This window comes from Plodia interpunctella, chromosome 14, assembly GCF_027563975.2.
Source record: "Plodia interpunctella isolate USDA-ARS_2022_Savannah chromosome 14, ilPloInte3.2, whole genome shotgun sequence".
NCBI classification, from domain to species: Eukaryota; Metazoa; Arthropoda; class Insecta; order Lepidoptera; family Pyralidae; genus Plodia; species Plodia interpunctella.
Genome location: NC_071307.1, coordinates 1,177,495 through 1,191,099, shown reverse-complemented (window position 1 = coordinate 1,191,099; position 13,605 = coordinate 1,177,495). Strand labels below are relative to the sequence as shown.

At 34.7% G+C, this 13,605-nt stretch overlaps 1 protein-coding gene across 1 annotated transcript in view; it reads left to right on the top strand.

The window, feature by feature from the left end:
• LOC128675567 (potassium voltage-gated channel protein Shaw-like) overlaps positions 1 to 13,605 on the top strand; it is a 174,906-nt gene that overhangs the window by 94,106 nt on the left and 67,195 nt on the right. Inside the window, exon 5 of the mRNA XM_053755049.1 lies at positions 1,937 to 2,182. Coding sequence (XP_053611024.1) covers positions 1,937 to 2,182 — 246 coding nt within the window. The remainder of the gene's footprint in view (positions 1 to 1,936; positions 2,183 to 13,605) is intronic.

Here is a 13,605-nt window from a genome sequence, read left to right as displayed (position 1 = left end):
CAACAATTGCTTAAAATTAATCTATAATCAAATACAGTGTACACAGCATAACATATTAAATTTATTGGATAAGCAAGCCTTAAATAATTGTATCAGAATAATTGAATAAGTATAATAATAAATTCAAAATTAATGACATTCGTGATAATCACATATCTAATGATACAGCTAATGATTATTTAAACTGTGAAAAATTTGAGTTAAAAATATCCAGAGATCAGCGTTACGATGTCTCAGCTCATCAAAATCTCGACACGTCCTAACAATAAGATTGAAATACGAATTCAAATTCAAATCATTTATACAGAAATTAGACCTTCACAGGTATTTTTTCTCGTCAATCTTTATATTTATAGTTATTTCTCACAAGCTACAAACTACTGGCATTTCGGAACGACCACTGCTGAGAAGAAACTCATTTAAACAGTGTTGGTCCCTATCATACGATGTGTTTTATGTTTTTATATTGAGGTATCTCTATCAAAACATCGTTACAAATAGCTCTTATTTATGTTAGGATCATACTGTTTATTAATAACTCCAAAGACGATTGCTGAATAAATGTATTTCATTTTTATATTGTTTGGGATACACACGACAGACTTTTCGTAGCCGAAAAATTCAGAGTGACAACTTTATAATTGCCAGCAACATTTTACAAACTTTTATATAGTTTCACCTGTACCGATGTTTGCTTTGAAAGATGGGCGAAATCTCCGTGTGAATTAAAAACGTAGTAAACAACAAGTATGTTGATTCGTTCTTTCATTCTGAGCGTTTTCCTGTTATGTACCCCATAGCCATTGACTGACGGAGCCCAGGTTCCGTTCTATATTCTACCAAGTGTTCCATCGTTAAGTAGTTTGCCATTAGAAGGTAATGGCAAACGATTCTATTAATATTACCCAAGAAGTCGTTGTGTGTGTTATATTCAACAAAATGGCCACGAACCCAGCCATAAGTAATACGACTATAAGAAAAAGAAGAATAGCAGAATCAAGCTCAATGTCCCTTCTCGCTCTCTCTTTCTCTCTTCTTTGAGCGTTTCTTGGTTTCTTCCGTAGACATTGAGCGTCAAAATCCAAAGTTCGCTTTCCTAAATTTTCGTCCACTTCGCATGGTCGTCGATCCCTAGTTGTCAGACTATTGGAACGCAAATCGTACCTTGACGACGTCAAGCCAGCACTTCTTGGGCCGGCCGGGAGCGGAATAACCAGACATTGTTCCCACGTAACTTTATGGAATAAAGTAGAAATAAAGGGTTTTTTTATTAAATTTATTTTATTTAACTTTATGGAAGTATATAAGTACAATGGAATATTAATAACGTAATTGTTATAACAATTATTAACAATTTTGTTTTTAGGTAGGTAGGTGTAGGTACTTAGTGACCTACACGAATAATTTTACATGTATAATGGGCGAATTCAGATAATAATAACAACCATATCTACCCAGTTTCATGTTAATACATCCACTTACAAAAACTCAAATGTCTCAAATGAAAGTTGTCAAAGAAATTCCTTGTTACCTACGCTTTTGATTCATATCATTCATATAGATATACCTTCTTGAATGATACATACCAATATTATATTTGGTTTATATCTATTCTGTTATTAATAATCATAACATGTTTTAATATACTTTTTGACTGTGAAAAAATGGATAATAAAAAAATAATAATTATAAGGACCAACACAGTTTAAATGTTATTTTTAACTTTTCGTATTCCTTATGAGTATGACAATTAAAATTGGCGCGAAAAATTGCAAATGTCAAGGTCTAATTTCTAAATTAATGCTTTGATATTGTTTGTTGGCCGATCTAATATTTTTTCAGTGTAGCCGCCACAATTAATTTCTTAATAGCGGCATTATGAGCGTAGTGGCAATGATTAAAAGTTATTCGATCATTCTCTTTCTTTTTTCTCCAGGTGATATCAGCTATATCCGTATTCTTCATCTGCGTCTCAGTTCTATCGTTTTGCCTGAAGACACACCCAGACTTGCGGGTCATCACGCCTACAGTAGACCATCTAGAAGACGAAGACTGGGAGAACTCAACAGCCATGATTGAGCTCAGGCCATGGCAGGATAACGGACAGCCACACGTGTTCTTCTTCTATATAGAACTCGTGTGCAACGTGTGGTTCACCATCGAACTGCTGGTGCGGTCTGTGGTATGTTTAATTCAATTTCTTCTTTTCTTGAAATAGCAGACATTTTTTTTATTTATGGCCAGTAAGATTACTTACTTAAAATATATATGTTTTTATTAACTAGGGACTAGAGGTAGCCCTTGGTACAAAGGTCGTCTGCATGAGTACAAATATCTATTTCTGCGGGAGTGTAATTATAGAGTAGTAAAAATGGTCAAAACAGCCCACAAAGTAGGACACGCGCGTGACCTGGTGATGCAGGCGTCCATAGGTTGCGGTGACCACTTACCATCAGATGGGCCGCATGACTGTTTGCCTGATTGGTAGTGTATAAAAGAAAAACGCTTCATTCGCATATTCTAGCCCGGGTGTCGCTGGAACAATAGTTCCTTCATTTTTGTTTATTTTTACAGTATTTTCAGTAGTAGTAATATTTATTGTTTAGTCCGGCTCCATAAAACAAGTGCTTTGTTTTATCAGACACGACACTCGGAAACAGAACGGTAACAACTTAAGATTTCCCGGGCATTCACAAATTTATTCTCCCACTAGAATCTGGCACCCAGACTTGTTTACGTTGTGGCCTGAATATAATGTCCCATATTCCACGTATAAGTAAACACATTTCTCAGATAAATGCTCAGATAATATGATCATAATTTTCACTTGTCCGAGATTGTTTGTTTTGAAACTTTACTGTAAATTATGTGTTAAAACCTTTTTAAAAATGGCTTACCTATCGCCGTAATAACAATTTATTTGATGTTGTAATATAGCGACCGAAACAATAAAAAACAGGTTATTTAACATGAAAAATGATCTGATCAAAGCAGATCCTGCTTGTGATAGACTTTTCATTGTGTTCTTAAATGATTGTTGAAGTTCAAACAGACACCTCTTTTGGTCCTAAAATATAATAATATTTCACGAAGTACTTATGCCATTACGTCTTAATAATTCAATTATTAAAATCCTAATTAATATTTTTTAATTTGAAAGTGGGTTTGTTTATTAATTTTTCGGCTTTATCTAGATAACAAATCGTCGAGAAGTTTTGCATTAGAATAGTTACTGATACAACATATATGCAAAACTAGACAAGAACACACCACAAAAAGATCCCGTGAAAAATTACCAATGGCGAAGCCGCAGTCAGTACATTATTTAAACAATGATATCAAACTTTCCGAAAAAAGACTAAATCTTTACATGCAGTAACAAATAATCATGAACTTTCTCATAGCAAACATAGCAAACCCAAGCTTCGGGCCCCGTTGTGAATGCGCTGTCAGCGGTAATAAGTTCTTAGTATTTGTTCGTGGCCTAGACCTTACAAAGTAGGTCATGTTTAATTTCGAGTCACGTTGTGAAATGTGTCTTTACATTAACTAAGAACATTTTGTATGACTTCGTTCCAAACTTTTCGAAAATTACAAATTTTTAATTAAAAATGGTGTTAAATTGGAGTAATAGGAACCAGGATAATAATATGAATTTGGACAAAACTGGTTTTATTTTTTTATTAAAAGCTTAAATTCTTGCAAAGACGTTCAATTTTTATAATCGCGTAAGGTTTACAAAGATGGTCTGAATAACAATAACGTACTATTTATATCATAATATAGCTATTTAGCCAAAAAATATCATGCAGAAATATAACCTAAAAATTAACCATAAAATATTGAAATGATTAAGCTGTTTGACATGCGACCCGCCTGACGTCAACCCTTCGTTGGCTAAACTATTGTTCCTTATCAGCTGCCTCGGATATGTGTCATTTAATCCCTTGGACATCCACAGTAGAATATGGAGTGGACCTATTTTGGAGCGGAACTATAAATCTATACAAGAAGGCGTGTACATTATGATATATGCATGCTTTCTTGCTCTTCGTGCAAGAGAGACAGAAAGACTGTTATTCCCAATTTTCCTGCAACGTTTGATAATATTTGCAGTGTGCAGTCTGCACTCCTATTAGCTGGAGTTAAACGCGACGGCTACTAAGCTCAAATGTAGGTCAACCTTTTCATTTTACATTTGCATTAATATTGCAAATGTTAGTTGTATTAATATTAATCTTGCTTCTTTCTTGACGACCTCGGTGGCGCAGTGGTAAAGTGCTTGCCTCTGAACCGAGAGGTCCCAGGTTCGATCCCCGGTCGGGTCATGATGGAAAATGATCTTTTTCTGATTGGCCCGGGTCTTGGATGTTTATCTATATATGCATTTATTATAAAATATTTTATCGTTGAGTTAGTATCCCATGACACAAGTCTAGAACTTACTTTGGGGCTAGCTCAATCGTGTGATTTGTCCTAATATATTTATTTATTTATTCTTATTGAGTGTGTTATTGGTAATACTGTTTCCAGATTTTATTCAAATTGCTTGGCACATCTAGTGGCAATACTAATCGTAACTAATATTATAAATGCGAATTTCTTATTGTGTGTGTTATTATTAACCCTGAATTCAGATTTTATTCTAAATGTCTGATTTCTGTTATGACATTCAGTGGCCTCGATTCTCCTCATTAGTTTACTCACACATTGATTGCAACAAGATCTTTCTGACGACAATATAAAGGCTTGTGTCGAAAATTTCATTTTTGTAAAAAAATACTTACTATTACATTTACCTAAAAATATATATATATGAAAATGCAAAATCATTTGCGTAAAACAAAGTTGTTTCGAGTAGGTATAAACTTCCATTTTATGCACGAGGTTATGCTAAGCAGCAAGTATTTGGGCTCAATGTTTTTGGTATTTTATTTTACTTGGGATAAATTGTCTTGAGGATGAAATACTCAACTTACCCTGCACTAGATACGTCCCGGACCTTTATAAAGATTGACGAGAAAAAGTGCCTGTGAAGGTCTAATTTCTGAATAAATGATTTGATTTGATTTGATTCCATTTTATTGAGGAATTATAAAGCTTTTGAATTTAAACACACACAATAGTGTATATTAGTGTAGATAAATAACACTACTATTTGATAGAGAAACGTTTGGGAAACAAAAAAGGTATATGCGCGTTTAATACCAGTTGTTTAGTGTATAAATAAATAATAAATAAATAAATAAATAGGGACAAATGACACAGATTAAGTTAGCCCCAAAGTAAGTTCGAAACTTGTGTTATGGGATACTAACTCAACGATACTATATTCTATAACATATACATATATAGATAAACATCCAAGACCCAGGTCAATCTGAAAAAGATGTTGACCTGACCGGGATTCGAACCCGGGACCTCCACTGTAGCAGTCCAATAAATAATTTGATCTGATATACATATATTTATAAATATATATATGTATATCAGATCAAATTATTTATTTAGAAATTAGACCCTCCCAGGCACTCCTTCACGTTAAATTTTATATTATTTAGTAATTGCTCATAAGCCACAAACTACTGCCATATTATATAGGCTAGTGTATTATATAGGTGTGTACTATCAGAAAAACTCCTGTATTAACTGTGCAATGCGTGGCAAAGCAGAGGGTGGTACGGCCACGTCTTGGGTAAACCATCAAATTACGTATCCTGGCATGATGTCTTCAATAATGAAATGTGTTTGATAGCAGACCCTGGGCTCCGACTTTAACGGCTGGGGAATAACCCGTGTGAATGACACGACATGTATTTTCTCTGTCAATCTCATGTGAAAGATATTTTTATGAGACAATAAATATATTATCGCGTCTAGACAGATAACAAAGTAGAAAACGCTTTAACAATTGCAGACTAGAAAGCAGCAATTTGCGAAATTTATGTCATCAATAAAAGTGCAATTAAGTGAGACATTTATCAATTGCCAATTGCCGTAATAGTGACGTTTTCACATTTAACTTACACAAAACATCTTGAGTACAGAAATACACACATACAGATTATACTTATATTTAAGCTGAGACTAGAGACTTCCCTTTGCCACAGAAACACAATTATTTATATGCATATCAGATAAATTAGCAAGCAATAATTTAATTAAAAATAATGTGAATATATATATAGAATAAAAAATAACTTAGAAATAGCAACAAATAGTACAGGCAGGACATAAATACTGTAATAATAAAGGCTCTGACCACTATGTCAGAGGTGACGGAAGACCAGTAAGAGGAAGGGGTTTTTAGCCGTTAGGACACTGTCTGATCCATTCTCAGTCGCCCATGATGAGTTTTCTCGCCCTGCCTCGATGCTGGTGGAAAAAAAACCACACTCGATAAGAAAGAAAGATCGTGGTACAGTTAGCCGCACGTCAAGGCTGCAAGCATCTCTGTTTGTGGCTTAGATATTATATGCTGATATATAGCTGAGATAGTTGAGAATTTGCAATTAATTTGAGTAGCTTGATGTGCCTTTTAATGAACTTTTAATAGCACAACATTATAATATTCATACTAATAATATAAATGCGAAAGTCTGTTTGTTTGTCTGTCTGTTTGCTTCGCTTTCACGGCTCTACCGCTGGACCGATTTTGATACTTCTGCTGATGCCCAAATATATATTTTGGATACAGTACAGTCGACCGCATATCAAGGGTAAGCATGGATTTGTATGCCGCGGAAATGGGGCGAATTTGCAATGAATTTGGGTAATTTGATGTGCTGCTAACTGTACGCATAATTTTACTGAAATATATGTTCTATTTCAACACTATAGGTTTAAAAATATTTGTGACGTTTTTTTTTGTAGCCAAATGTACAATAGCCACGGAGCTTTTTTAATTAATTTTTGATGGCCCTTAAGTATTTGGGCGGAATTTATAACCAACGAATTAATCATTATTTGAATTATTGTTAACCTATATTTATTAGCAGTAATTAGCATTTGATTATGTAATCTGTGGCGTGTGATATGGCGAGGCGACTAAGACACATAGCCTAGGCGGCTGATAGGCAACAATAGCATTCCCATGGAGGGTCGACGTCAGGCAGACCAGTTGTAAAATCACAGCCGAATCTTCAAAATTTTAAAGGTTTCTTTACGCTGATCCCGGGCTTTGCGGCTTCACAACCACGGACGAAAAAGAGAACATGCAACATGAGAGAGAGAGAGAAGAACACATAATTTGTCGATTTAAAGCCCTATACTTAATAGATGACATAGTGGTCTTATGTCATTATAATTATAAGGGTGAAAATGCGAAATTACACAAACAAAGCTAATTTCCCAAAGCCGAATACACAGATATTAATAAAAAGATACCACATGCTTTGAAGAGGTAGCAATTGTTGCAATATCTAAAGTGAATCTGTATAGTGTAACATGTAGTGTGTCGCGTGTGACTAAAAAGATGATTTCCCACGATCTTAATAAGAATTCTTCATAGTCGTATTCCTCATGACTGAGGATCGTGGTCATTACATGGAATGAAACACACGTAACAACTTTCTTGGCATTATTAATATGGTTTGACGTTGTCTTCTCCATTTTACACACAAGTTAATAATCAAAAAGCGTGCAGGTTTTCCTCACGATGTTTTTCCTTCACCTGAAGCAAGTGGTGGTCGATGAAAACTACTATACATGAGTCAGATTGGTATGCAAACTCATGTGGCACGAGTAGGATTCGAACCTGAGACCTTTCGATCCACAGGCGGGGGTCTTAACCATTACACCACCACCGCTTCTTGCAACCTACAAGCTTAATAAGAATGATCATAATTAATGAATCGTAAGGGAATCGATCAATGTAAGGGAAGGCCCTTATGGGAATCTTCTCTCGTTCCAGTCTAGAACTAATACTAGGACGTCTTTAAGTTATTGTCCTAAACTGGAACGAGAGGAGATTAAAAAAGAGATATTTTAGGAATGATGCTGGCTAATTCCTGCTGTGCTGCCTACGCTGCAATAGACTTCATGTCTCACGTTAATTACGCAAGGATCAAATGTTTGGCTGTTCCGCTTCAGCCTAAAGTAAGCAAATAAAATCAAGTCATTTAAATCAAATCAATCATTCAGAATTTAGACAAAATTCTTCTCAAAAAGCTACAAACTACTACGCAGAGGGCTACTGGCGACGAAGAAGAGCTAAGCAAAAAGAGCAAATATGTGGGTAGAATAACTTTTAATGCGTGTCTGGCAATTCTGGTTGCCGAAGTCCGTGTGATGTAAAGAAGGCAAAATTAATGTGGAACCTAGGCTTCCATGATTAAAGGCTGAGAGGTAACCGTTAATTTAAATACTAAGTTGTTGTATTGTTATTCGTATTGCGACGTAGTTAATCTTCTGAATAAATAAAATTAAATTAAAATTAATAAAATAATATGTAGGAGAGACTTTGCAACTTCATAAAATGCTAATACAATCCTATTTCTTTGTATACCAAGAATAATATCTAAATATTAGCTATATATAAATATATTAAGACAAATCACACAGATTGAGCTATCCCCAAAGTAAGTTCGAGGCTTGTGTTATGAGATACTAACTCAACGATACTATATTTTATAATTAATACATATACAGATTAACATCCAAGACCATGGCCAATCAGAAAAAGATCATTTTCCATCATGACCCGACCGGGGATCGAACCCGGGACCTCTCGGTTCAGTGGCAAGAACCTTACCACTGCGCCACCAAGGTCGTCGAGTTCTTATTTATATTTCCTTGTCAAAATATTATACTCACTGTGACATACTGTATTTGCTTTTATAATAAATTGCCTAAATGGATTCTTAATATTCCGGATAAAAATTTAGGAATTATAAAAAAAAAAGTACTTTGTAAAAAAGGTATATTATGATTATGTGAACGACAATAATGTTTAGCCCAAGCGTGGTGCAGTATCCTCATAATATTTGTAATTAATTTAAGACATTATTACGTACGTTTTGTACATTTGGTTTTTTTATGTACATATATATCAATTTTTTTACAATTTTCAATAATTTTATTTTCATTAATTTTCATTTAAATTTTGATTTTAAAAAATAAATATGTTAATTCGTATCCTCTTAATTTTTAGTACATATATGTATAACCTACATTTGATGTCTTTGGAGAGGCCGCGGTTAAGTTTGTTACGCCGCTTCTTCTTCATCTACGCTTAATAAGTGATGTATATCATCCTAAATTGAATAAAGAATTTTGAAATTAAATTTGAAACAATACGAGTGCTGTGAAAATAAATGTTTGCCTTAATTTAGGGAGATCAAGAGACGTAAAGAACCCTCTGAACTCGGCTCATCACGATCCGTTTGATCAGAATTAGGATGCTTTGATCACAGGGACGATTCGCGCTCCTGGATTTGTCTCAGTTTTGTTGATTAGATTTCTGGTAAGACCAATCATGTTCATTTTAAGGCGATTTATGTTGGTGTGTACTTTCATCTTTGAAATAAAAGTTTTATAATAAAATTTCAACTCAAATTACAAATTATTTGTTCCTCTATTCAATTTAGTATGACGTACATCACTTATTGGAGTCAAAATTTACTTAAAACTAAGTCTACTGCCGACTTCCAAAGCGCAGGTGAAGAAGAAGCGGCGCAACAAACTTCATCGCATCCAACGCAGTTAACAAACGTGGTTTTTATATTTTATTTATCTTATATAAATTCCTTATTTTTTATATTATTAGTGTCGATAATTACTTAAAATCAATGTTTCACGAACAAAACTCTACACATTCTTGGAAATTTAATTTTCTTCGTAGTGAAAAAACCCAGTTTAATGAGAATTCGACTCACAGCCAAGCTTAATGCTCAATTATGGCAAGTTTAAGTAGGAAGGGTGGCGTATGGTTCTGTCCAAGACTAGGTTCTCCCGTAGCCCCACCTCTACTCCATAGCCATAAGCACAGCTGCCTAGGCAATAATGACATCCCAAGGGGCATTGACGTAAGTAGGTGACCGGTTCAATTCATAGTACATCATTTAATTTAGAATATGACGTGAAAAAGTGAAGCCTGTGCCCGAAGTGCCTGTGAAGGCCTAATTTCTGAATAAATGATTTGATTTAGCTGAATTGTTTTAAATTAAGGTTTACTTTTAACGCTAACCCCGGGCTTCGTGGCATCACACCCCCGAAAGACCAGGTACATGCTATGCCATGCCATGGCGTGTATAAGAGTAACATTGAAAGAAGCACACCATGCGATCTTCTCTGAATGGAAATAGATTTGCATTAAATAGATTAAACAATAAGAAGCGGTGGTGGTGTAATGGTTAAGACGCCCGCCTGTGGACCGAAAGGTATCAGGTTCGTATCCCACTCGTGCCATATGAATTTGTATACCAATCTGACTATTATATAGCAGTTTTCATAGACCACCACTTGCTTCCGGTGAAGGAAAACATCGTGAGGAAATCTGCACACTGGTTGACAGTTCAGTTCACTCAGTAAGTAGTCGTCAAGGTCACGTCAGATGCCTTTAGGCGACTTAAATAAAATCTGACACTGATAATCTGATGATCAAAGAATAAAAGAAGTCAAATTACGTAGTGATTATTAAAAAAAAAAACAGATATGGGTCAACACCGATCTCCTCAACCTCAATACACTTAGATTAAACGGTGGACCTACTTAAAAATTACTTCCTTCGGGCATTTTACGAGCTAACAGGCTTTATAGGCGATTTGGGGGCATTTAGGGATCTTTTGAAGACATTTTAATTAGCTGCGTGGGTATTTGGCTGAATTTATTACCATTTATTTATTGATTTAGGATAATTAGGTGATTTTGTACGTGATTTTATTATAGTTATTAGTTTAGTAACCAGATCAATTAATTTTTATATAAAAGGTACCTATGAAGAATACTTTAGGCAGAAACTAAGGATTTCAACTTGCCATGATTCTGACAAATCTCACTTTCCATTGTCTACCTCTGTCTCTCCCAAATTGACGACCTCTGTGACGCAGGGGTGTAAAGTGCTTGCCTCTGAACCGAGAGGTTCGTCCCGGGTCCGATCGCCGGTCGGGTCATGATGGAAAATTATATTTTTCTGATTGGCCCGGGTCTTGGATGTTTATCTATATACGTATTTGTTGTATTTTTGTAAAATATAATATCGTTGAGTTAATCGAACTTAATTAGGTGTGATTTGTCCTAATATATTTATTTATTTATTTTATTTATAATTTCATCAAAATCGAGAATAGAATTTAGTCTTTTAATTCCTATTCCCAAACAAAAGTACATTTTTTCTTTTATAATGTTTTTTATAAGTTTTTTATTGAATAACTTTTCACGATTTATCTACATTAAAGCTTCTTAAACTTCACATAATATAGTTAGCAATAGAGAAGGGTATAGGGTAGGAAATTCAAAAGCTAGTTTGTAACAATTAAAGTCTATCTGTCACGCTTTCACGGCTCAACCGCTGGCAATGATGCAATTTGTTATAGATAATCTATACTACTTATAAAGAGGTAGGCGTTTGTGTGAGTTTCTATGTTTGAGGCGCGTAATCTCCGAACCTACCAAACCGATTTCATAAATTCTTTCACTATTAGAAAGGTAGATTATCCAAGATTGCTATAAGCTATAATTTATTTCAAAATTTCCCACGAGAGCATAGCCCCGGGCAACATCTAGTAGTTAATATATAAAACAAAGTCACTTCTCGCGTATTGTTGTCCCTTGTCTTTAAAACTACGCAATGGATTTTGATGCGGGTTTGTAATATACATAGTGTGACTTCTGAGGAAGGTTTATATGTATAATTTAACATGGTTTTAATCGAGCGAAGCCGGAACCGCCCGCTAGTCTATACTATTATTATAAAGAGGTTTGTGAGTTGTGTACTTTAGTAAGAATTCAAATTCAAATTCAAATTCAAAATTCTTTATTCAATTTAGGATGATATACATCACTTATTGACGTCAAAAATTACTTAAACTAAGTCTACTGCCGGCTTCCAAAGCGCAGGTGAAGAAGAAGCGGCGCAACAAACTTCACCGCAGCCTTTTCTCCAAGGACGTCAATTAACAAATATAGGTCTTATACATATATTAAAAATTAGGAGGACGAATTTACTTTAATTTTAAGAACAAACACATACTTAATGTATACTATTATTTTAAAGAGGTACCTAAGTGTTTGTGAGTATGCACATTTGAGGCGGGTAATCTCCAAAACTATCGAACCGATTTCAAAAATTCTTTCACCATTAGAAAGGTACATTATCCAAGATTGCTCTAGGCTATATTTTATCTCAAAACTTTGCTGTTTACTTACCTCTCCTTATCTGAAAATTTTGGTCGATTATGCAACAAGACAAGGACATTACCGTTCACCTCATGTCCTGAATGCGTGCTCAGCATGTGATTACACGGTGGAGCCAAATGAACCGAGAATTCCATACATTGACTTTGTGGTACATTGAGCTTGAAATAAGCTAATGGAAATGCTATTGTTTCTTTAATCTGCAGCTTTTATACTAACAATAATAAGACAACTAAAAGAACGGAAAGATTAGATTCAGAATTTGGGGTGTAGTTTTTTTTTAACTTTTGGGTCGAATGATTTTTCTTTCGACATAAATTGCTCAGGGTCGGTTGCACCGTCAATTTTGAACGTGCTTAGAAAAACGCAAGGTAGACCAAGGTACCTACGTCATAGTATCCAAACGTCAGCGGTGCGCCGGTTAAAATCAACGTCTATTCTTAATTTTGAGTTTGATAGGCTATCGTTAGTTATGAAAACCGTGCAAGTGGTTTTAGGTAACACAAGATATATTTATAATACATTAGGACAAATCACACAGATTGAGCTAGCCCCAAAGTAAGTTCTAGACTTGTGTTATGGGATACTAACTCAACGATACTGTATTTTATAACATATATTTGGTGATCTATATTACAAGTTTCTTTGAAACTTATCTCGGACACCATTCTCTCACAATTTCTAACATTAAGGAAACTGTTCTTTAGTTTTAAGGATAATACCTCTAGTAACAATTGTGTGAGATTAATAAAGATATATATTATTATTATTATTATAACAAATACATATATAGATTAGATATACATCCAATACCCGGATCAATCAGAATAAGATCATTTTCCATCATGACCGACCGAGGATCGAACCCGGGACCTCTCGGTTCAGTGGCACGAACTTTACCACTGCGACACCGAGGTCGTCAAGATGTCGATCGACCTTAGGGTTTCACCAGTCTTAATATTATAATGTATCATGCACATTTTGGAAAAGCGATGTTATGCTGTTGCACTAAAAATAATTTAATTTCATGTAGTTGTATAATCTGTACTCATATTCGTAAACAAGGAAAGACCATTTGTATTTCTGTAATTGATCCGGAAATTCTAACGACTTCAAAACGATATATTGTGGTACCTATTTGGTTTTCGACCGCGACAAAATGTCTCGAAATAAAATACAAAAATGTTCAAGTTTCATCACTTCCCTTACGTTCTGGTTGAGCGACTGAACGCCGCATTTTATATATACAAC